The sequence below is a fragment of the Carcharhinus amblyrhynchos genome, chromosome 26 (assembly GCF_965287045.1).
Source record: "Carcharhinus amblyrhynchos chromosome 26, sCarAmb.v2.hapA, whole genome shotgun sequence".
NCBI classification, from domain to species: Eukaryota; Metazoa; Chordata; class Chondrichthyes; order Carcharhiniformes; family Carcharhinidae; genus Carcharhinus; species Carcharhinus amblyrhynchos.
In genome coordinates, this window is record NC_137349.1 from 11,696,156 (window position 1) to 11,719,945 (window position 23,790).

Sequence of the window (23,790 nt, forward strand, 5' to 3'; positions counted from 1 at the left end):
AGAGCAAATGTCCAATCTCTGTTTAAACAGAAATGAGCTGGCTTTGTCCGACCTCTGAATGGAAGATTCTGCCTTCAAAACAATTGTGTTCAGCCCAGTGTACCTTTACTGGTGCATGTGAGAACCATTATTATGCAAATGTGGATTCCTGCTTTGGCTTTTTATTTTGTAAAGACATTTTTGTGTTAGATGCTAGCTGTCGTTTATCATGTGTACATATGTTTTGAAATGTTGGTGAATTACTTTTTTTGCCTTGCCAATTTCTAGCATTACATTACAGAGGTAAAATATGAGGAGAACTGGCTCAAGCACAGCTTGTTCACAAGTTCCAATCAAGAATGATGAAAGTCTCATGTAGGGGTTTCATGAGGATTTGCTTGCAAAGTTTCAACCCAGTTCCTAATGGGTTTGGCTAACTGCCCAAAATTGCTGTTAACTTGACACACAATTTGCAAGCTCAATCTGGAATGCTGATATGGGAAATAGTAAACTTGAATTCCTCTGCTTTGAGTTAAAATTAAAAGGTCACAATTGCAGGATATGGCACTGGCCAATTAGAATGAGATGTGAGGGTTCTTTTTACTCAAGATTGTGAATTCTTTAAATTTTCCACTGAGAGTTGGCAATGTTCATTCATTTTAGTATATGCAAAACAGAGATTAATGGATTTTTGGTAAGAAGGTAAAGGAAGGGACAAGGGCTGGAGTGTGAGGTTGTAGAGGAATATCAGCCACGTCCTATTGAATAACGTGGAGCAAATTTGAGGGGCTGTATGTCCTACTCCTTCTCCGCTATGAACTAGATTAAGGTAGTTTTCCATTATTCTTGTAATTTTTCAATTTAAATTGATTAGTAAACTTGCCATTGAAACCGTTTTTCTTGATTAATGGATAAATGGTTATTTGTATTATTTGCTGTCCTTTTAAAGAATATCCCTTATTGCTTTCCAAACTTGCTCTCTCTCACTTAGCCCAACCTTTTCAGCAGCATGACACACTTCAATGAGACGAACAATCCACAGCACACCACTTTTCTTTCCGGCTGAATCGATTGAATTGTACATTTCATTTCTGTTTTAAACTAGAGCAATTACAGATTGATGTATTTAGTCCGTCACGGATAGGGATATATTTAGTCCAGACATCTGGTCTATGAATGTCCTTTCGGGAAGGAAACCTGCCATCCTTAACTGGTGTGGCCCACATGTGACTCCAGAGCCACTGCAGTGTGGTTGACACATAACTGCCCTCTGAAATGGCCTAGCAGGCCATTCAGTTCAAGGGCAACTTGGGATGGACAATAAATGCTGGGCAACCAGCAACACCCATGTCCCACAAATGAACAAAAAAAAATCCTTGCAGTTATGTTCAGCAGTATTAGCCTGGTGCCAAATTGTATTTTTTTTAAAAAGGACTCTTTTTCTGTAAAAGTAAAATATAAATAACTTCAGTTATGGGATGTTGGTGGAATGTGCTGAGTCTGAGAGCTGTTCGCACAAATGTGATGTGGAGATAAGTGAGTGAGAATGTGAAGGAGGCACAACGCAAGCTAACAAGACAACACTGACTGCATCTGGGAAATGTGCTGCGCAAACACACTCGACATTGAAGGCTATTGTCATTGCGTTGATGTACAGTGTAGATGTACTTTCTCTTATGTCGTGCTGCTGGCACTGACAATTTCCGAAATTGTCTGCAATGCATTCATAAGTTATTCACTGAGTGATGAAATGCTGAGTGAGCACAAAGTGAGTGAGAGTAAAGCAATGAGCACAGACTGAAGAACAAAAATTGAGTTAATGCAGTTTGTACAACCTTGGGGAGGCAATAGCCTAGTGGTATTATTGTTAGACTATTAATCCAGAAACTGAGCTAATGTTCTGGGGACCTAGGTTCGGCAGGTGGTGGAATTTGAATTCAATAATAAAAGAAAATCTGGAATTAAGAATCTACTGAGGATCACAAAACCATTGTTTATTGTCGGAAAAACCCACCTGGTTACCTAATGTCCTTTAGGGAAGGAAATCTGCCGTCGTTGCCTGCTCTGATCTATCTGTGACTCCATCGCCACAGCAATATGGTTGACTCTCAACTCCCTCAGGCACCTAGGGATGGGCAATAAATGCTGGCCAGCCAGCAACACCCATGTCCCACAAATGAATAAAAAAACTGGGGTGCACAGTCTGTGAGTGTGGACTGGGTGAATACAGACTGAGTATGGACTGCTGAATAAAGCTTAAAGTAGTATCGCTGAAGATCATGAGGTTTGAGAGCCTAGCCTGTTGAGTTAAATTGAGAGAACATAGATTTTTTGAACATATATTGAGTAAATACAACTTCAAAAAACAGATGGGAGTTGGGAGTGGGGATGGGGAGTGCACTATTGAAGCACAGTTAGAGTAGACATGACACAAATTGAATGTGTACTGATTCAGCAAATAATTTTCTACTTAGAACAGAACAAAAATAGGTCAAGGGAACACTGATGGACCACAGTAACACTGAAAAATATGGAGTCAATTGACACAATGAAGAGAAGAGATTGATTCTGCATTCTCTCGTTCTTTGCTCAATGAACAGTCACAGATTGTCTGAGTACTGGCACTGTGGATGCAGACTGCATTAGTGCAGACGGAGCAAGAACAGAATGGATAGTGCTGGATGTATTAACATAGACTTAAAAGAGAAAATACATGCAAAATGGGATTCAAAAGTAAAGCATATATGTGTTGATGCACAACAAACTAATGGAGAAAAATAGAAACAGTTAAGTAAATTGCAATAAGGTGAATGTCCCTGTAGTTGCATGGAGCATGAAGGGAGATCACAATTTTTCTTGTCTTAATTTTGAGTCCAGTACATGACTGCGTGTGTTTCTGAGCTCAGCACAATCATAATTAATTGCTTCTTCAGTGACCTTTCTTTGATCATATGGAGTGGGTTGCTGTTTAGTTTTGACCGTAGCTCCTCAGTTAATCAAACAATAGGTGTCTGCCATGTAACAAGGTCCAGATAAATTTAAGTCTTGACCATGCCATACAGAAGTAGGGAAATGACAATCTCCAAAATAAAATCATTTTATCTCGAAATGTAATTGTTGTTGATTATACCATTCCTTGCAACCTTGTCATTACCTTTGAGAAAAGAATTAATTATTTTGTTCATATAATGCGTCTTGGAACAGGTTAGGGACCTGGAGCACTCAGTCTGTAGCTTCCAAGACAAAACTGTTGGTTTGATCTACACATAACATAAGAACATAAGAAATAGGAGCAGGAGTAGGCCATCCAGCCCTTCGAGCCTGCCCCGCCATTCAATAAGATCATGGCTGATCTGTCGTGGCTCAGTTCCACATTCCCGCCCTCTCCCCATAACCCTTAATCCCCTCGCTTATCAAAAACCCATCAACCCGCGTCTTAAAAATATTTAGCGAGGCAGCCTCCACCACCTCAACGGGCAGAGAATTCCAGAGATTCACCACCTTTTGAGTGAAGAAGTTCCTCCTCAACTCCGTTCTAAACCGCCCCCCCTTTATCTTGAGGCTCTGCCCCCTAGTCCTACTGTCCTTTCTGAGCGGGAAGAGCCTCTCCACCTCTATCCTATCCATCTCATTCATCGTCTCAATGAGATCTCCCCTCATTCTTCTAAACTCTAACGAGTACAAGCCTAGTTTATTCGGCCTCTCCTCATAGCTCAACCCCCTCAACTCCGGTATCAGCCTAGTAAACCTCCTCTGCACTCCCTCCAAGGCCAAAATATCCTTGCGTAAGTACAGCGACCAAAACTGCACACAGTACTCCAGCTGCGGCCTCACCAATGCCCTATACAGCTGCAGCAAGACCTCCCTACTTTTTTATATTCAATCCCCCTCGCTATGAAGGCCAGCATCCCATTCGCCTTCCTGACCACCTGCTGCACCTGCAGGCTGGGTTTTTGCGACTCATGCACAAGGACCCCGAGGTCCCTCTGCACTGTCACCTGCTGCAGTTTTTCGCCCCGTAAGTAATAGTCCTTCCTACCATTATTCCTGCCAAAGTGGACCACCTCGCACTTGCCAACATTAAATTCCATTTGCCATTTCCTGGCCCATTCGCCCAGCCTACCTAGATCCTTCTGCAGACTCTCCACGCTCTCTGCACAATTTGCTGTTCCACCAATCTTGGTGTCATCAGCAAATTTCGACACCATACACTCGGTTCCCTCCTCCAGATCATCTGTATAAATGGTAAATAGCTGAGGCCCCAGCACCGACCCCTGGGGCACTCCACTAGTCACCAACCGCCAATCCGAATAGCACCCATTAACCCCCACTCTCTGTCTCCTATTTGACAACCAATCCTCTATCCACGCTAACACCCTACCCCCAACTCCATGCCCCCTTACCTTCTGCAATAACCTCTTGTGAGGTACCTTGTCAAACGCCTTCTGAAAATCAAGAAAGACCACATCCACCGGCTCTCCTCTATCCACCGCCCTAGACACATCCTCATAGAACTCCAATAAATTTGTCAGACATGACTTCCCCTTAACGAAACCGTGCTGCGTCTGCTCTATCAAGCAATTCCCCTCAAGATGCCTCGCTATTTCCTCCATGATGACGGATTCTATCATTTTACCCACAACAGACGTTAAACTAACCGGCCTATAATTCCCTGCCTTTTGCCTGGCACCCTTCTTAAACAACGGCGTAACATTAGCTGCTTTCCAATCTTCCGGCACTTCCCCGGAATCCAGCGACGTCTGGAAAGTAACCACCAAGGCATCCACTATCACCTCCGCCATTTCTTTCAGAACCCTCGGATGCATTCCATCCGGTCCTGGGGACTTGTCCACAATCAGTCCCTCCAGTCTGTCGAGCACCGCCTCTCTAGTAACAATAATGTCATCAAGACCCTCCAGTCCTACCACCTTTCCATCGCTAACACCCGGCAAATTATTCACGTCTTCCTCCGTGAAGACCGAAAGAAAAAAGTTATTCAAGATCAGTCACCTTAAGGCTTAAAGTGCCTAAAGACTGCACTGGGCAAATGAGTGGTAAAGGGCATGACTAATTGCAGAGGAATAGATGTTTTCTGACATGCAGTCACCTATCAGCTGATTAGTTCAATGAAAACCTGACTGGCGCTGTTTAATAGTTGCTCTGAAACTGAAGTAAAGTCAGGGCCTGGGGTCTGCCCCTCAGCTGTGGCATACTTACACGCTTTTCGCAGCATAACCACTGACCTAGCTAATTTGTTTTTCTAAACCAATCTGATCTAGGTGTCAAACAACTTCCCCCTCCTTTTTAAAGTTTTAAAGTAAACCTTTATTGTTGATGTTTGCAACATGACTGCAGCTTTATTGTGATGGTCATTGCTTACTCTTACTTTTGTCATCTGTATGATTTCATTTCTCAACCATATCTAGCAACACCTGGTTATACTCTCAGAAGCCTTACTGTCACCTACCCTATCACTTTTCTAATTTTTTTGCAAAAGTAAGCACCCTCCCTCTTCATTTGCCGCCCCCACATTTGCTGGATGCCTTCATTCAATCTGTCCCAGAACTGGTGCCAATGCTCACTGAAGTGGTACCCCTCTACTTTGGGGGTCACGTAGAAAAAAGGTTACTCACCTGTCCACAATTGTAGTGGCCTGAGCATTGCGGTGAGCGCACTAGCCAAGCTAGGAAATAGCTGGGGAAGTAATCCTGAGATTAGCAACTATTTTGTTCAACTCCTAAGAAGAACAAGAAATTTACAGCACAGGCTCAGTGTGGTTGAAAAATAGCTATCCAACCTAATCCCACTTTGCTAGGTTACTAGGTTACAGCATTTCAAGTGCCTATCCAAATTTTTTTTAAAAAAAGCAATGAGTTTCTCCCACCTTTTTCAGGCATTGGGTTCCAGATCCCTGATCAGCTGCCTTGAAAAATAAGCACCTCAAATCTCTCTAATTCTTCTGCCAGTTAATTTAAATCTCCACCTTCTGGTTATTGACCTCTCTGCAAATGGAAAAAGGTCCTTCCTATCTAGGTTCTTCAGAATTTTATCCATCACAATTAAATGATGCATTCTCTGTTCCATAGAACCTCCTGGCCTAACTTTCCTCATAGTTAAATTCTCTGTTCTGTCCTCTATCCTCAAATTTCCTCCACCCTCTAATACAATCATGTTCTTCCTGTAATGTGGTGACTGGAATTCTACTGTGGCCTAATTTGTGTGTTATGCAGTTCTAATGGAACTCTTGTACTCTATGGCATTACTAATAGAGATGGCACAGTTAATAGGTGAAAGTACCCAAAAGCCACCCTATGTACTGGTGCTCTTTTAGGCGTCTGTGGACATTCACTGCAAGGCAGTTTTGTTCTTCTATACTTGGTATCTCGGAAGGAGTTAAAAGCAAAAAAAAGTTTTGGAATGTAATAGGAAATACTGGACATGCTGAGGCCGAACGTCACTGTGGAGAGGGGCACAGTTAACTTTTCAAAAGTTATCTCCTCCCCTTGACATAGGCTTGGAGGAACTGACTGCAAATGGCTAGATAAAATTGTTCAGATGTAGGGCAAAGCTAAGGGGTGATTTGAAAATCAGGATAAAGTTTGTGTATAAGGAGGAACAGATAGCCACTGGAGCTTGGATGGTGATTGTATGACTTCCTGACAGATGAACTTGGAGACATGGAAATAATTCACAATTTCAATGGTTTTTTTTTGGGCCAGTTGATATTACTTTGCATCTATTCAATTGTCCAAAGGTAAACTGATTGTAGTTGAGTTTTACTGGGTTCTGTTGTGCTACTGTTTCCATATCTTAAGTTGTTCCTGGTGTTTGAGTAACTTTATAACCTAATAATTTAGGTTTTCAGTGTCACTGTGTGCCAGTTGAAAACCTACAAGACAATTATAACTCAAAAAGTCAAATCTACTTCAGCCTATTTGAGAGTAAATCTCTGACTAAATAATTTGAGTAGTGGCGAGGTGGTGTTTGGTGTGATAATTGCCTCTTACGTGGTTCCATAAGGCAGCCCTGCACCAAAACAATAATCAAAAATCCAGCAAATAGTTTTAAGATTTAAAAACTTCACTTGAAGACTACTTTGACCTTTTTCCCTGATGATTTAAGTAATGATTTATCCTGTTGATTCAGGATAATGGACAGAGAACAACTTTCTTGTGACTAAGTCAGCTGCTAAGCTCATGAACCGTTTATTGTGTGCATTTTTGAGTTGATTTCTCTGGACTGTAGTGGAAGGATGCTGAATTTATTGTGTAACGCAAGCAACTTTTTTTGTATATGTTCTTGTGGATTTATGTTGTTGTTTATTGCCAGACGTATTCACTATTAAAAATAGGAAATTTGAATTTGCTTAGATCACTGCTAGTCAAACTACCAGCACTAGAATGAAGGGATTGAGTGCATTAACCACTCTTTAACATTGATACACTAGGGGTTTTTCTTTCCTCTGACTCTGCATCTATAGAATCTGAAGTTGAGGGCAGGCTTGAAGCACTGAAGTGAAAATGTGACTTTTCCCTGGAGGAAGGAGCCAGTTCAACTGCATTTCAGAGTTGATGCAGATTATAACAATCGAGTTATACATAAAGTTTTAGCAGCAGTGCCCAGCTGAAATTACTTGTCAATTTGTAATGACACATTAGTGTCAGAGATTGACTGCAGCAGTGTTGTTTCATCTCGGCGGGGGGGGGGGGGGGAATTCTTGATGTAAGCTCAGTTTAGAGTCTGGATGACCCTTTGTCAGAGTGATGAAGAGTCATCTAGACTCAACGTTGGCTCTCTTCTCTCTCTGTAGCTGCTGTCAGACCTGAATTTTTCCAGCATTTTGTTTCAGATTCCAGCATCCGCAGTATTTTGCCTTCACCCACGAAAAGCTTGTCGTTCGTCAGATTAAATCATAGAATTAACAGTGCAGACAGAGGCCATTTGGCCCAGAGAGTCCCTCCAATCACAATCTCACCCAGACCCTATTTGCATAACGACATGCGCATGGTGGCACAGTGGTTAACACTGCTGCTTCACAGCACCAGGGACTCGGGTTCGACTCCTGGCTTGGGTCAACTGTCTTTGTGGAGTTTGCATGTTCTCCCTGTGTCTGTGTGGGTTTTCTGAAGGTGCTCTGGTTTCCTCCCACATTATGAAAAATGTGCTGGTTAGGTGCATTGACCCAAACAGGCGCTGGACTGTGGCGACTAGGGGAATTTCACAGTGATGTAGTAAGCCTTACTTGTGATTAATAAATAAACTTTACATACATTTACCCAGCTAATCGCTGTAAAGCTAAGGGACAATTTAGCATGGCCAATCAACCTGACCGGCACATCTTTGGAGTGAGAGAGGAAACTGGAGCACCTGGAGAAAACCCACGGAGACACGGGGAGAATGTGCAAACTCCACATAGACGGTGACCCAAGCCAGGAATCGAACATGAGTCCCTGGCACTGAAGCAGCAGTGCTTATCATTGTGCCACCCACCTTTCATGAAGGTGACTTGTTAATTTGTGCAGCAAAAATAATAACTTTTTAAATAATACAGTACCAAAGAATAAGAGCAGGAGGATAAGCTACTCCTGACATCAGCCCTGATTGGCCTGGCTCTAATTTTAAGGTTATATCCTTTCATCCGCACTCTTACCTGTTGTGGAAACAGTTTTTATCCACCCTCGCAAATGCTTCCAAAATCTTGAACCTCTTAATTACATCACTCCTTATTCATAAACGCTCAAGGAAACATAAGCCAACTTTGAAACCTTTCTTCCTAATTTAACTCCTTTAACTCCAACAGTCAATTTAATTATAAAAAGATCAGAATGGATATGCTCCCGATAGAGCAGTCAGCTCTCAGGATACATAACTTGGAATACTGGAATCTTCAGAACAGACAAGTAAATTCTTTCAGTTTTTTAATGAATATTGTTATTAGGAATTTTCCACTTTACGTTTATCACAAAACGTGACAAATCCCCTAAATATACAAAACCTAGTACAATATAGAATGATCTTTATCCCACAAACATACAGAAAAGGCTAGCAAATATTCATAGAAATGATTCCATTAATCAATCATTGCAATTATTGTCAACACCACCTCTTGTATGGATAAAGAAAGGATACGAAGAAGAGTGAGGAATCTTGGGATAGCAGGATATATTCATGAACATGTGGCCCCATAGTGCACACTCCCCCTCCACAGGATAACAGAGACAGAATTACACATGAGACAAATCCCTTGTCGGATAATATGCAACCAATCAGAGCCTAATTCAACATCCCAAGACTTCTCAGCAATAAAAAGTTCACTAAGAAAAGGTGAACTTCAGCTTACCACCATTGTTACAGGATGTGACATGCCATTTTCCACCAACAAAACCCCACTAACAAGTACAAAAAGCATCGTCAAGAAATCCATCAACAAGGTATCTTGGGAAGAGATACAATCCTTCTCCATGATTAACTGTAACAAATGGGATCCTTTATCAGCACCCCCATCTGAATGAAGAAAGGAAGCCCCAGAAAAGTACCTGTGGTAGAGCATTTTCTGGTTCAGCAGTCCTCCATAACACAATTCTTTTCAGCCCTTTCTTCACTACGTAATTTAAGTTGATGTTTGTTCATTATTAACTGCCCATCCTGAGGAAGTGATGCTTCCATATTCATTCAAAAATGTTCAAGGTTTAAAATACTCCATTGCATTTCTTGGGTGACTCAAAACTCTCCCTACAACTGTGGTTTCCAATCCCTGATCTTATCCTCATGAAATGCCCTTTCTGAAAATGGATAGACCAAAACTTCATCCAGAAATCCAGCGGTGACCTCATCGTTGCGTAGTCCAAATTTTTTTATTCATTTATTGGACATGGGCATCACTGGCTGGCCAGTATTTATTGCCCATTCCTAAGTGCCCTTGAGAAAATGGTGGTGAGCTCCCACCTTAAATCATTGCAGTCCATTTGCTATGAATTGACCCACAATGCTGTCAGGGAGAGAATTCCAGGGTTTTAACCCAGTGATTGAAGGAATGGCGATAAATTTCCAAATCAGGATGATGAGTGGCTTGGGGAGGGAACTTGCAAATGGTGTTATTCCCATGTATCTGCTGCCCTTGTCCTTTCTAGATGGTGGTGGTTGTGGGTTTAGATGGTGCTGTCTAAGATCTTTGAATTGCTGCAGTGCATCATTTAGATAATACACATTGCTGCTACTGAGCATTGGTGAGGGAATGGATGTTTGTGAATGTGGTGCCAATCAAGCGGGCTGCTTTGTCCTGGATGGTGTCAAGCTGCTTGAATGTTGTGTTGTTCACTCTTGACTCTTGCTAAAATGCTTTTCATTTTTTTAATTGGGTCATTTAGCCACCTCCCTCAGTCATCTATCCCCTTCAGTTTCTTTCTGTTGTAAGTATGCATACCTACCTTATTTTTCCCCCCCACATTAAATTGCACCTGGACCTTGTCTGCTGAATTCTAACCCCTCTCCATCTTCCTTGCCATTTATCAAAGTAAACAGCAATTTTTGTGATTCTATTCCTGTACCCACATCCAAATCATTTCTACCAACTGAGGACAAAACTGGGCATAGAACTTGAGATCGTGTTCCAGCTTGGATGATTTCCATCAATGCTGAATCTCTAATTCCTGCCCGTTAACCAGTTCTTCAATCATGCTGCTATGTTATCTCTCATACCATGTGTCTACATTTGTTTAACAGGTCTCTTGTGATATCTTATCTAATACATTTAAAGAAACCTATTAAACATTGCATCCACTCTGTTCCTTCTTTACAATCACTTTTCCCAAAAAAAAATTTCAACTTGTCTGGCATAACTGTAGCAGGTTGGCAAAGTTTCATTAACCCACAAATTCTATACCTGATCTAATTTTAACACAAATTATGGATTCTAAGAGTTGTGGAGGGAGACAGTGACCTTGTATTATCACTAGACTATTAATCCAGAAACTCAGCTCGTGTTTTGGGGACCTGGGTTCGAATCCCGCCATGGCAGATGGTGGAATTTGAATTCAAGAAAAAGAATTTGGAATTAAGAATCTACTGATGAGCACGAAACCATTGTCGATTGTTGGAAAAACCCATCTGGTTCACTAACATCCTTTAGGGGAGGAAATCTGTTGTCCTTACCTGTTCTGGCCCATATGAGACTCCAGAGTCAGAGCAATGTGATTGATTCTCAACTACCTTCAAAGGGCAACTCGGGATGGGCAATAAATACTGGCCAGCCAGCGACACCCACGTGCCATGAATGAATAAAGAACTGGTACTCAGCTTGTTATTTTTCTCTAATCAATCTTCTCTCCTTTCTCTGTACTACATTAGCTACTGTCCAATTCATCAATGTAATTTGCAGGTTTATGAAAGATTGAAGTAGATTAAGAGTCGGTCACTTAACTGGACCCCTCTTCTTTCATCAAATCGTTGGCTCCTTGGAACTAGTAGAGGATTGCATGAGCAATGTTTCCTGTTTGGATAGTTCATGGGCTGTTAGCTTGGTTGGTAACAATGTTGTACTTGATAATGTTCACAGAATGAGTTCAGTCCCTGCACTGACAAGTGGTTCTTGGGTCCTGCCCGCTTACTTGCCCCAATGTGAATTCATGACATAATTGAGCCATGATTAGTACTCCTCAGATAATGAAGTTGTTGCATAGAGAGAGAAAATTTGCTATCTTTCTGCCACCAGATTGGCAGAAGGGGCATCCATCAATCCTGGATTTAATATTAAATTGTAAGCCAGTCTAAGGTCCTTGCCCCCTCAATCTATGTGTGACCAAACCTGATACTCCAGCTAAGGGTTATGAAAATTATGGTGTTTCTTTGGATTGATTTGTTTTCCTTTGTTTCCAGCCGCAAGGGATAGGTGAACCAAGTGTTTACCATGCAGTGATTGTCATTTTCTTGGAGTTCTTCGCTTGGGGATTGCTGACAACTCCTATGTTAACAGTGAGTACAATGTTTACCATTCGTCTTTCTTTAAATAGTGATTCCCATTGCGTGGTTCAGTGCAAAAATTCCCAACAGGGTGTTAACTAAGCCATGTGCCTTTGGCAAGTGCAATGTTCCATTGCTAGTTTCTCAGCTGAGATGGAGAGCTGTTGGCATCCTTAGAGAAGTCATGCTGCTCATCGCTGTGCCACAACTTGACTGTTGCTGAAATATGCACAAGTAACGAGCTAGTATTCACTGACCAGACTGTCTTGGGAAAAATAGTTGGTTGTGTAACTATTGATGGGCTGTCAGTCCCTGCAGAATTATTATTCATTTTGTTTTAAGCACCACTCTAGCCAAAATGCTACAGTGCAGCTGCATGTTTTTTGAATCCCTCAGCACTATGCATCAACCGACAAAGCAGCAAAACCTGCAGCTCAAGATCCTACCACTGTTTAGTGATCCCTGCGGAAATGCATTGAAAGCATTGGTCAGGATGAAGACGCAAATTTTTGTGGTCCACTCATGTGGATTCCTCAACAAACAATTTTCAAACAGTTCTTCAAAAAAGATAATGAGAGGAGATAGTTCGCAGTGGATTTGAGGGGGGGGGGGGGGGGAGCGATTAAATACTCGGGAAATATTTTGAAAAGGCTCTTACAATTGGGATGTTTTGCCTTGCTTCACCCTGACCCCTAGAATCTGTATATTCTCGTTGTGGAATAAACCTTGAGAATAGGAATACTCTGGCTCTTGTATCGCTATGAAAGAAAAATAAATTGCACAAGTGCCATCTGTTTCTGATACACTGATGGCGCAGCATGGTGACACAGTGGTTAGCATTGCTGCCTCACAGTGCCAGGGACCTGTATTCGATTTCCAGCTTGGGTCACTGTGTGGAGCTTGCACATTTTCCCTGTGTCTGTTTAAAAAAAAGTCAAAGTTTATTTATTTATTAGTCACAAGTAGGCGTACGTTTTCATTGCAATGAAATTACTGTGAAATTCTCACTCTCTGGCACCTTTTTGGGTCAATGCATCTAACCAGTCTGTGTGGGTTTCTTCTGGGTGCTCTGGTTTTCTCCCACAGTCCAAAACACCTGTTTAGGTGCATTGGCCATGCTAAATTCGCCCTCAGTTTACGCGAACAAGCGCCTGAGTGTGGCGACTAGGGGATTTTCACAGTAACTTCATTGCAGTGTTAATGTAAGCCTACTTGTGACTAATAAACTTAGTTGTCCAAATCGTGCAGCTAGTATCATCACCAGATGTGGCAAGGATATGTTGATTTTGCTGCTGGCTGCAAGAGGCCCATGTGTTGTCAGATTGTAGCAGCAGCACAGTGTAAAGTGACTTAGCAAAGTAATGTGCCTCTGCAACCCAGCATTATAACTTCATGAGATAACATTTAGTTTTCCTTAGGTTTTGCATCAGACATTCCCTCAACACACGTTTCTAATGAATGGACTTATTCATGGGGTGAAGGTAAGAAAATGCAATTGCATTGAAAGCAAAACATGTCAATATTCTGTTTGACTTAAATGGCTAATTTGAGATCGAACATCTTACCTTATTTAAGAGCCAGCATCAGCTTTTTGTTGCATGTGTAAAATTACAATTCTTTTGAAAGTAGTAGAAAATAATCATGTGGGAAATGAATGAAAGAAAATGATAAAAGAATTCTGCAAATTCAGGAGTGTGAAAAATGAAGGGAGCTTAATGTTTAAGCCTTGATTCTTTCAGATGACTTGACTTACACTGTGCCATTTCAGCAGTTTGTTTAGTTCACAAAAGCACCAATTAATACACTCCAGCTAAGTGGACTAACCGCTTATAATGTGCTGAATGTATATCCCTTGAATTACACATGTAACAGTCAACCACCTCCAAGTGCTTCTCTCTTTCATCCCTTCAGTTATGACATACGTCATCTGGGTACTTTGTGTCATTACATTTGGGGTGAATGGCTCTTTGGAGTGAATGATGTCATTTTGATCGTCCCTAGCACCGTTACTCCACTTTTGGGAGTATATTAGAAAATCTTCCCTCAAGTCAATCTCCCATGTCAATTTGTCAAGTTCACTTCCCACCATGGATCAATGGTGTGGTGAATCTGGCAGAAGGTCACAAAATCTCAACGGGTTCGAGTCATGCCTGGCACAAAGGAAGATGTTGCAGTTGTTGCAAGTCAACAACCTCAGTTCCAGGACATCACAGCAGGAGTTCCTCAGGATAGTACCTTAGGCTCAGCCATCTTCAGCTGTTTCATCGTTTCATCATTTCATCATAAGGTCAGAAGTGAGATGTTTTATTAATTGCACAGTGATCAGCACCACTCATGAATCCCCAGATACTGAACAGTCCATATCTAAATGCAGCAAGACTTGAACAATATCCACGATTGGCTAACAAGTGGCAAGTAATGTCTGTGCCCCACAAGTACCGGGCAGAGAGAGGTTGCTCAGTCCTGCTTGACCATTCAATAAGATCATAGCTGATCTGATTGTGGACTTAACCTCCACTTTCCATCCTATCCAGTATACCCTTGAATTCTGGATTGACAAGGGCATCAATCACACTCGCCCATGAAAATATTCAATGGGCCAGCTTCCACCACTCCTTGGAGAAGAGAATTCCACAGACTTGCAACTTCTGAAATAATTTTTTTAATCCTCATCCCTGTCTTAAGTGGGAGACTCCTGATTTTTTAAACTATATCCCTTAGTTCTGATGCCCTGCAAAGGGAAACATCCTTTCAGTGTCCATTCTATCAAGTTCCCTCAGGAACTTGTTTGTTTCAATAAAATCCTGTTGTTCTTCTAAACTGCAATGGAGACAAGTCCAATTGGTCCAACCTTTCCTCACAGGATAGCCCTCTTAACCAAGGAGTCAGTCAAGTGAGCCTTCTCTGAACTGCTTCTAATGCAATTATGCACATTTTTAAAATGAGACCAAAACTGCACAAGATACTTAAGATATGTTCTCCCCAAGGACCTGTACAACTGTAGTACTTTTGAATACCATTCTCTTTGCATTTCCCTTGTCCTATGAGGAAGTAGAAATATCACTGCAGCTACTCAGTCTTGGTCAAGGCGAGTGGTATCAGCCTTAAAGAACGGCCCTTCTAACAACAGCGCATTGTTTGTTTTCTTGCTTTCAAAAATAATTCTGTTCAAGAAGTTAGCTGAACTGGATGATACAAGCAAATTTAATTGAGATACAATTGTTGCCCTCTGGAACTTCCAGTATTTATGTAGTTACAATTCTTTAGAAGCCCCTAAGATGGTCAGATCAATAAATCTTCCCAGCAGTAATTGTTGGAACATGCACATCTTTCACGTTCAGCCTCCCTGCTGTATTACTACTTTTGGACGGGTTCTAGTGAAGGATTTCCTGTCTCTGCTCCACTCTGTTGCTAGTAGGCCTAGTGTACGCTTCCAACATTTTCAGATTTACTGTTTCAGATTTGCAGCATTTTGATCTTTTTATTCATTATCTAGAATCAAATACTCTGATTAAACCAGGGTGTGTGTAATATTTTAATTACTTCTAATGCCTTGTTTTGATCCACAGGGAATATTATCGTTTCTCAGTGCTCCTCTGATTGGAGCTTTGTCAGATGTTTGGGGCAGGAAGTCCTTTCTTCTCTTAACTGTGTTCTTCACCTGTGCCCCCATTCCTCTCATGAGAATAAGCCCCTGGTGAGTGTCTGCAATATGCTGTATTACATTGTACATCAGAGCAAAAACACAAAGTATTGTCTGATACACTTGTAATATGTTTCTAAGCCACATTGTGACAGTAGGTTTGATTGTTTTATACTGATTTCAGGAAATAAATAAGATTGTAAAGTATGTTTTCAAAACTTATCCTGTGTTTCAAATTGTTACGATTGACATTTAAGTTCCCTTCTTGATGCACTTGAGAGTGGCGCGCAGCAGGTTTATACCAGAGTCTTTTATGTAGCTTGTTCCTGATCTTGCCTTTCACTGTCAAAGCTGGGGTTTCCTGGCTAGCCGCTTATGGCAAGATCATTGTGGGTATCAAGAGCTTGAGTTACAAGGGATGGCCAACAATGTTGGAGGAGTTTGCAGGTTTCATAGTTGTAGAGAGATTTGACTAGTTGAACTAGCTAAAATTGATTATTCTCTCCGTGAGTTCAGACAATGTTAGAAGAACGTGAGCAATGAGAAGGATAAGATTTGAAAAATAAGTCGAATGAAACTTTTCTGAGGTGGCATTGAAGCCCACAGTACAAATAGCTTTAAGCCAATTAACTGGTTTTCAGCAGCAAGAAAGGACATCTAAATAGGTGGACCTGGAGTGCCGGAACCCTAAGTGTCATGTGTCTGTCTAAAAAGTGAAGGGAACTTGCTGCTAAACACAGTTTTGTACCCCACTAAAAGTCCTGATGTTCTCAGAAGGGCTCAATGGGTGGGAATTAGAAACCATAGCCCTGCTTCAAAGTATCTCTAATACACTTTGAGCAAAGGTTGTTCCATGTATGCTGTTGCTTGTACCTGTATATTTACAGCTTATATGCTGACCCAGATGCCATTCATTTCCAAACCAGCTGTTTTTCTACTCTTGGTTTGTGTTTGGGGTTCCAACAATCTGAAACTTAGTTTTTTTGTGTGTGCTTTCCTCCATAGGTGGTACTTTGCGGTGATTTCTATGTCTGGAGTATTTGCGGTCACGTTTTCAGTGATATTTGCCTACGTAGCAGATATAACTCAGGAGCACGAGAGGAGCACAGCTTATGGACTTGTAAGTTTCAAAACTGGAGCTGAAAAGGACATGCCTTATTCCATTCTGAGGCCTTGTTCAGGATTTAGCCCACCAAGGGGCTTTGGCTAATTATTATTACTGGAGATTCACCTGCACCTCTTGAAGCAATGAACACTTGTTCAAGAGTCATCTCAAACTCAGCTCTGGGACTCGAACTCAGAGCTTCTAGCTCAGAGACGCAGGGACACGACCCACCTCAAAACCACCTTCATGCATGTCTTCAATACGTAGTCTGTGTCAGCTGTCCACAGAAATATTGGAGAAATATTATGTTCTCTGACATGGCATCCTTTAGATGAGATTCTAAACCATGTTTTCCTCCCCAGCACCTGCCCACCCCAGCTCCCAACCTGGTTGAGCATGTTAATAATTCCATGAGCAGGGAATTCTCCCTGGCGCCCTGGCTGACATTCCTCCATCAATGTGGCAGCACACAAATGACTAATCAGCTGGTCATTAATTTACTTACTGTTTGTGGACCATTGCAGCTTGTGGATTGTGAAGCACTTTAAGGCATTCAGCGTGATGAGACATTGATCAATAACAAATAGTTTCATGCATACAATCAGGTGTGAAACTTGTAGATGAGACAAGGCTCTTGGGTGCATTAGCACAGGAACGCTGAATGTTAGCATGCAGGTGCAGCAGGCAAATAGGATGACAGGTTGGCCTTTATTGCAACGGAATTGGAATACAAGAATAAGGAAGTCATGTTGCCGTTGCACAGGGTTTTGGTGACATTGTACCAGGAGTACTAAGTGCTGTATTGATCTTTTTGGCCTTGGCCAAAATCTTTTTATCCTTGGCCAAAATCTTTTTATCCTCTAGCCATGGATAAGGTACCAGCGGATTGGAGAGTAGCTAACATTGTTCTTCTGTTTAAGGAGGCAGAAGAGAAATTACAGGCCTGTGAGTCTGACATCAGTGATGTGGAAATTATTGGCAAAGGTTCTCAGATATGTGCTCATATCTGGAAGTGAAGAGGCTTATTAGTGGTAGGCAGCATGGTTTTGTGAAGAGGAGATCATGTCTCTCAAACTTGATTGAGTTCTTTGAGGAAGTGACAAAAAAATTGACCAGGACAGGACGGTGGATGTTGTGAGCATGGGCTTTAGTGAAGCCTTTGATAAGGTTCCTCGTGGCAGGTTGATACAGAAGGTGAAGTCATATGGGATCCGAGGTGAGGTGGTGAGATGGCTTGAGCAAAGAAAGCAGTGAGTAGCAGTAGAAGGGTGCTTTTCTAACTGGAGGTCTGACAAGTGGTTCCACGAGGATCAGTACTGGGACCTCTGTTCTTTGTCATATATAAGAACATAAGAAATAGGAGCAGGAGTAGGCCATCCAGCCCTTCGAGCCTGCCCCGCCATTCAATAAGATCATGGCTGATCTGTCGCTGCTCAGTTCCACTTTCCCGCCCTCTCCCCATAACCCTTAATCCCCTCTCCTATCAAAAACCCATCAACCCGCGTCTTAAAAATATTTAGCGAGGCAGCCTCCACCACTTCAACGGGCAGAGAATTCCAGAGATTCACCACCCTTTGAGTGAAGAAGTTCCTCCTCAACTCCGTTCTAAACCGCCCCCCTTTTATCTTGAGGCTGTGCCCCCTAGTCCTACTGTCTTTTTTGAGCGGGAAGAGTCTTTCCACCTCTATACTATCCATCTCATTCATCATCTTATACGTCTCAATGAGATCTCCTCTCATTCTTCTAAACTCTAACGAGTACAAGCCCAGTTTATTCAGCCTCTCCTCATAGCTCAACCCCCTCAACTCCGGTATCAGCCTAGTAAACCTCCTCTGCACTCCCTCCAAGGCCAAAATATCTTTGCGCAGGTGCGGCGCCCAAAAATGCACACAGTACTCCAGTTGCGGCCTCACCAATGCCCTATACAGCTGCAGCAAGACCTCCCTACTTTTATATTCAATCCCCTTCGCTATGAAGGCCAGCATCCCATTCGCCTTCCTGACCACCTGCTGCACCTGCAAGCTGGGTTTTTGCGACTCATGCACAAGGACCCCGAGGTCCCTCTGCACCGTCGCCTGCTGCAGTTTTTCGCCCCGTAAGTAATAGTCCTTCCTACCATTCTTCCTACCAAAGTGGACCACCTCACACTTGCCAACATTAAATTCCATTTGCCATTTCCTGGCCCATTTGCCCAGCCTATCTAGATCCTTCTGCAGACTCTCCACACCCTCCGCACAATTTGCCGTTCCCCCAATCTTGGTGTCATCAGCAAATTTCGACACTCTACACTCGGTTCCCTCCTCCAGATCATCTATATAAATGGTTAAAAGCTGAGGCCCCAGCACCGACCCCTGGGGCACTCCACTAGTCACCATCCGCCAATCCGAATAGCACCTGTTGACCCCCACTCTCTGCCTCCTATTTGACAACCAATCCTCTATCCACGCTAACACCCTACCCCCAACTCCATGTCCCTCGACCTTCTGCAATAACCTCTTGTGGGGCACTTTGTCAAACGCCTTCTGAAAATCTAGAAAGACCACATCCACCGGCTCTCCTCTATCCACCGCCCTAGACACATCCTCATAGAACTCCAGTAAATTTGTCAGACACGACTTCCCTTTAATGAAACCGTGCTGCGTCTGCTCTATCAAGCAATTCCCTTCAAGATGCCTCGCAATTTCCTCCTTAATGACAGATTCTAACATTTTACCTACCACAGACGTTAAACTAACCGGCCTATAATTCCCCGCCTTTTGCCTGGCACCCTTCTTAAACAATGGCGTAACATTAGCCGTTTTCCAATCATCCGGCACTTCCCCGGAATCCAGCGACGTTTGGAAAATAACCACCAAGGCATCCACTATCACCTCCGCCATTTCTTTCAGAACCCTCGGATGCATTCCATCCGGTCCTGGGGACTTGTCCACAATCAGCCCCTCCAGTCTGTCGAGCACCGCCTTTCTAGTAACAGTAATGTCATTAAGACCCTCCAGTCCTACCACCTTTCCATCGCTAACACCCGGCAAATTATTCACGTCCTCCTCCGTGAAGACAGAAACAAAAAAGTTATTCAATACCTTAGCCATATCCCCATCCCCTACCACTAGGTCCCCTTTCTCATCCTCTAAAGGACCAACATTCACCCTAGCCAGCCTCTTCCTTTTTATATATTTATAAAAACTCTTGCTATCCTTTTTTATATTAAGCGCTAGCCCAGCTTCATAGTTTCTCCTATCCTTCCTTATCAACTTCTTTGTCAATCTTTGTTGACATTTAAACCTCTCCCAATCCTCTTCTCGCCCACTACTCTTAGCTACTCTAAATTCCTCCGCTTTTAGTTTAACACTTTCCTTCACCTCCTTCGTTATCCACGGCTTATTATATATAAATGATTTGAAGAAAAATGTAGGTGATACAAAAATTGAGAGAGCAGTGGATAGTGAGGAGGATTGTCAGAGGATACAGCAGGATATAAATCAGCTGGAGATCTGGGCTCAAAGATGGCAAATGTGAGGTGATGCAATCTGGATTGAGTATAGGAATTGGAAGATCATTTTGCAGCTGTATAAGACATTGGTTAAGCTGCATGTGGAGTATTGTATACAATTCTGATTGCGACACTACCGGAAGGATGTTAATGCTTTGGAAAAGGTGCAGAAGAGATTTAGCAGGATATTGCCTGGTTTGGAGGATATAGACTATGAAGAAAGGTTGAACAAACTTGGATTGTTTTCATTGAGTGTCAGAGATGAGGGAGAAACCTGGTAGAGGTTTACAAGATTATGACAGTCTTTTAACCAGGGTTGAAGAGTCAGTTACTCAGGAGCATGGGTTGAAAATGAGAGGAGAAAGTTTAAAAGAGATGTAAAGGACAAGTTTTTTTTACACAGGATGGCGAATGCCTGGAACGCGCTGCTGGAGGTCGAGAGGGAAATAGATTCTATAACAATGTTCAAGAGGCATCTGGATAAATATGTGAATAGGCAGGGAATAGAGGGATATGGACCACTTAAAGGCAAGAAAATATTAGATTAGAGAGGCGTCTATGTCGGCGTAGACTTGGTGGGCCAAAGGCCCTGTTCCTGTGCTGTGCTGTACTGTTCTTTGTTCTTTGGAACTCCCAGCCGGAGAAAACAAAGAACAAAGGCACACAACCCTCAGAAAAAATTCTACTTATCTCTTTCTTGAAGGGTGACCTGTAATTTTAAAATGGCTCCCCCTCATTCTGGACTTACCCACAAGTGGAAACATCCTTTCCATGTCCACCTTGACCATTCAGAATCCTGCATAATTCAATCAAGCCATTCCTCACTCTTTTAAAAACTCCAGTGGAAACAAGTCCGGTCTGTCCAATCTATCCTTGCAAGACAGCCTGCTCATTCCAAGTGTCAATGTAGTTAACCTGTTCTGCACCACCTCCAAAGCATTTGTACCTTTGTTATATAAGGGACCAAAAATTACACACGCTAGGTGTGATCACACCAATGCTCTTGTAATAAAAGAAAGTATTCCATTAGCTTTCCTAATTCATGCATTAACTTTGTGACTCGTGCACTAGAACACCTGGATCCTTCTACATCTCAGAATTCTGCAGCTGTTCTCCGTTTAAGTGATACTTTTTTTATTCATCCCATCAAAGTAAACAATACATTTTCCCGCATTATACTTCATCTGCTAGATTTCTGGTCGCTCTTCACAACGTTGTTTCCTACCTATCTGTGCCATCTGAAAATTTAGCTACCATGCCCTCACTTCCCTTACCTAAGTCATTGATACGAATTATAAAAGGTTGAGACTGTAGCATAGACCCCACTTGTTACATCCTGTCAATCAGAAAAAGACCTATTTATGCATACTGTTTTCTGTCAGCCAGTCAATTTTCTATCCATGCTAATACATTACCCCCCTCCGACCCACACATATGCACATGTACATGTATATATACCAGGAGCTTTTACTTTCTGCAATAACCTTTGATGTGGCACCTTATCAGATACCTTCTGGAGACCCAGGTGCAGCATGTCGTAAGGCTCTCCGATATCCACAGCACATGTTACTCCAATAGTTTGGTTAAATATGATTTCCCTTTCACAAAATCATACTGATTCCTCACCTTTATCTTGAGTTTCTCTAAGTGCTTAGCCCTTAATGACTGATTCTACTATCTTCTCCAGGACAGATGTCAATCTACCAGCTCTATAGTTTTCTGCATCCTTCCCTTCATTAGCGGGGTTATCTTTGCTACTTTCCAGCCTCAGTGAACCTTTCCAGATTCGATAGGGTCTTTTAAGAGACTTTTGGACAAGTACGTGGGACTTAGTAAGATAGAGGGTTATAGATATGCCGAGTAGGTAGTGATATGTTCGGCACAACTTATGGGCCGAAGGGCCTGTTTGTGCTTAGTTTTTCTATGTTCTATGTTTCCAAAATCTAGCAAATATTGGAAAATTAACACCATCACATCTGCTACCTCATCAGCCACTTCTTTTAAGACTGAAGGGGGAAGTCCGTCAGGTCCCGGAGACTTGTCAGCTACACACAGCTTGATCAATTTGCTCAGTACAGCTTCCTTGTGATTTATAATTTCACCAAGCTCTCCTCTCCCTTCCACCTCTAGGTTTACAGCTATCACTGGATTTTATTTCTCCTTTTAAAGTGAAGACAGAACAAAATATTTGTTCATTACATCCACCATTTCTTAATTTATAATTAACTCCCCATTGTCATTGTAGAGAACCAAGACTCACTTTGCTTTTTTCCTTTTTAAATGCCTGTAGAAACTTCTGTTCTGTTTTTACATTTCTAGCCGCCCTCTTGTACTGATTTTTTTCCCCTGATTAACTTTTTAGTCATTCTCTGCTGTTTACGTTTTGACCAATGATCTCACTCATCTTGCACATTTGTGCACTTTATCCTTAAGTTTGATGCTTTCCTTACCTCCTCTAGTTAACCGTGGATGGTGGGTCCTACACTCAAAAGATGTTTTTATAGTAGGAGTGTGGTTATCCTGAGTATTCTGAAATATTCCCTTATTAGACACGTGCAATTTGAATTGTACATTTGCTATTTCTCTTGTTCCCTGTTAATGTTTCTTTGCGCTAACACAATGGATGCATTGAGGAGTTAGATAAACTTTACCTGTTTGGAAGTGAAAGTTGCTTCAGAAGAATAAGGCTACAATATAAAATAAGGAACCTCCCTAATTCAAAATTTCAGATACATTGAAACATTAAGGTACCTGAGTAAGAATTTTTATCGAATTTAATAGATGACTAAATGTTTTTTTAAGCACTAGTATTTTGCCTCTTGGACCCAGATTTAAATTACATGCTCATAAGATAACTTTAGATTCTTTTCTTCTGACTGTAAGAGCCTATGCCAACTGAAGAGAGCAATTGGAAATAGACAATTTCAATAAGGTGGCTCACCACTACCTCCACGAGGACAGTTAGGGATGGGCAACGAATGCTGGCCTGGCCGGCAACAGCCACATTCCATGAACGTATTTAAAAAATGTGCAAGGTGCTTTTTAAAATTTTGGGCTGAGGTGTGTTATTGGACAGTGTTGAGGGAACTTTTACACCTTATCTTATTCATGCTGTACTTGCCCTGGGAGTGTTTGATGTCATAGCATACAGGGAATTTACTCTGCATCAAACCCTGTGCTGTCGCTGTCCGGGTGTGTTGTAACTAGCACTCGTGTCTTAAATGGAAAGTCTGGATGAGCTCAATATTTACTGAAATGTAACAATTTAAAAAAGTCTCGAATGGAAAGTAGTCAATTATTTCTTCTCCCAATCACAGGTATCTGCAACGTTTGCAGCTAGTCTTGTGACCAGTCCAGCCATTGGAGCATACTTGGCCAGAGCATATGGAGACAACCTTGTGGTAGTTTTGGCCACTGCTATTGCCTTGCTGGACATCTGTTTCATTCTTGTGGCTGTGCCAGAGTCTTTACCTGAGAAGATGAGGCCTGCTTCCTGGGGTGCACCAATTTCATGGGAACAAGCAGACCCTTTTGCAGTAAGTAACTGAATTCATTCACCAGACCATTCTAATGTATTGGTATTGTTCTTTATCCTGCTTTTGATCTGTTTAATTA

General features: G+C 42.0%; 1 protein-coding gene across 1 annotated transcript in view; it reads left to right on the forward strand.

Moving 5' to 3' along the window:
- The window catches only part of LOC145358860 (solute carrier family 71 member 1-like), a 70,220-nt gene that overhangs the window by 21,258 nt on the left and 25,172 nt on the right, over positions 1-23,790 (forward strand). The window contains exons 2-6 of the mRNA XM_080213204.1: positions 11,854-11,949; positions 13,356-13,418; positions 15,507-15,634; positions 16,586-16,700; positions 23,493-23,711. Of these exons, the coding sequence (XP_080069330.1) occupies positions 11,854-11,949; positions 13,356-13,418; positions 15,507-15,634; positions 16,586-16,700; positions 23,493-23,711 (621 nt within the window). The remainder of the gene's footprint in view (positions 1-11,853; positions 11,950-13,355; positions 13,419-15,506; positions 15,635-16,585; positions 16,701-23,492; positions 23,712-23,790) is intronic.